This window comes from Sipha flava, unplaced genomic scaffold (assembly GCF_003268045.1).
Source record: "Sipha flava isolate LNK unplaced genomic scaffold, YSA_version1 107_pilon_pilon, whole genome shotgun sequence".
Taxonomy (NCBI): domain Eukaryota; kingdom Metazoa; phylum Arthropoda; class Insecta; order Hemiptera; family Aphididae; genus Sipha; species Sipha flava.
In genome coordinates, this window is record NW_020271724.1 from 1,646,425 (window position 1) to 1,647,908 (window position 1,484).

The 1,484-nt window shown below is 32.2% G+C and overlaps 1 protein-coding gene across 1 annotated transcript; it reads right to left on the bottom strand.

Moving 5' to 3' along the window:
- Positions 1 to 235: 235 nt before the first annotated feature.
- On the bottom strand, positions 236 to 823 carry LOC112685698 (the record flags this gene model as incomplete). Its single annotated transcript, XM_025557644.1, has 1 exon — positions 236 to 823. A coding segment is annotated over one exon (588 nt), but the record flags the coding sequence as incomplete, so codon positions are not given.
- Between the last annotated feature and the right edge of the window lie 661 nt (positions 824 to 1,484).

A 1,484-nucleotide genomic window follows, 5' to 3' on the forward strand; every position in this document is an offset into this window, starting at 1 on the left:
TACCCCCACCTCTAGAACGGTTGCTAGTAATCTGATTACGATCGCAACGGTAAGTACTATAACCAGATAAACCTAGTTCAGACGTATTGATATTTGGAGATAACCAAGTTTCAGATAAGCCGATAAAATCATAGTCAGATAAATATACAATTACGCATTAAAACGTTTAATTTGGTATTGAGTCCACGAACATTTTGATAGTAGAGAAATAAGTTATTGTGAATTGGCCCGTTTGTTAGTTTTTTGAAATGGTTGGAACACCTTTGACAAATTTCATCACTAAGTTGGATTCCCCGGCTGCTTTGCGTTCCTCGAGCTTCACTAAGATATTACGAAGTTGATTACGTTGCATAATAGTACGATCTGGAGATATACGGATGGAACTATAGATAGTAGACGTGCGTAGTTTGTATTTATTTTTGAGAACGATAAAGACATCGGATGGCTCATGTAAAGTAACTTTAAGTGGTCGAGGTTTATTTGATTTTTGGCCTAGTCTAGAGACTAATGCTGGAGCAATATTAGGAGTAATAGAATGTAAGACAAATTTAATTAGCGATAAGTCATCTTCATTATTTCCGTCAGTCTCAGCAGCATTAAAAATAATTAAATTACGTGATCTTGCCTGTCGAACTATAACTTCAGATATTACAGTCTCGTCTGCGGGAGAGTTAGAAGCGTTAGTACTAGATAATTGATTTTCTAGTAGGGTTACTCTATTTTCGAGCACTGAAGTACGAGCACCTAAGTCCCGCAGTTGACCAGAAACATCGTATAGCTTCTTATTCAGTGATGAAAACGAGGATTCATGTTTAGAAACATATATTTGAAATATTTTATAGAAAGATATGTTATTTTATTACGTGAAATCATCTGTTAGTCGCTCGCAGTTTGTCAATTTTTCGTATAAAGGTTTTTTTTTTATAAAAGTTTGATAGAGTTAGTATTCAGTGTGGGGTGAAGCCCCTACTTATCACTGTAACATGTAAAATGTTCTATATATGGTAGGGATCATTTTTAATTTAAAAAAGAGCTAATAGTGGAGTTGAGTGGGATACACAAGATGAATTGATAGGTTAGGAATTTTAGAATAGATTTTGAAATTATTTTATATTATATAAAAAAACAAATTGTTAACCTTAAATTGTAATATTATGTTCTTAGTAAATCGTATTTAACGCGTGAACTTTTAATTTTGTATAAAAAATCTGTTGATGAGGACTATAATGAACAGACCTAAAAAATGAAGACCTAGAGATTATGGATGTTATGAAGCTTTGTAATAAGTCTTGTAAAAATTGTGTAATATGTTGTTACATTTTATTAGTTAAATATAATTTATTTGCAAATACTTACCCTACATTAACTATAGCATATTAATACGTTTTAACCCTCCCTGTTACTCTAATGGCTTGTGAAAGGTCATTTTCAACCTTGAAGACTTGAGTATTTTATGCTGATGGCAATTAAGAATACAATACTGA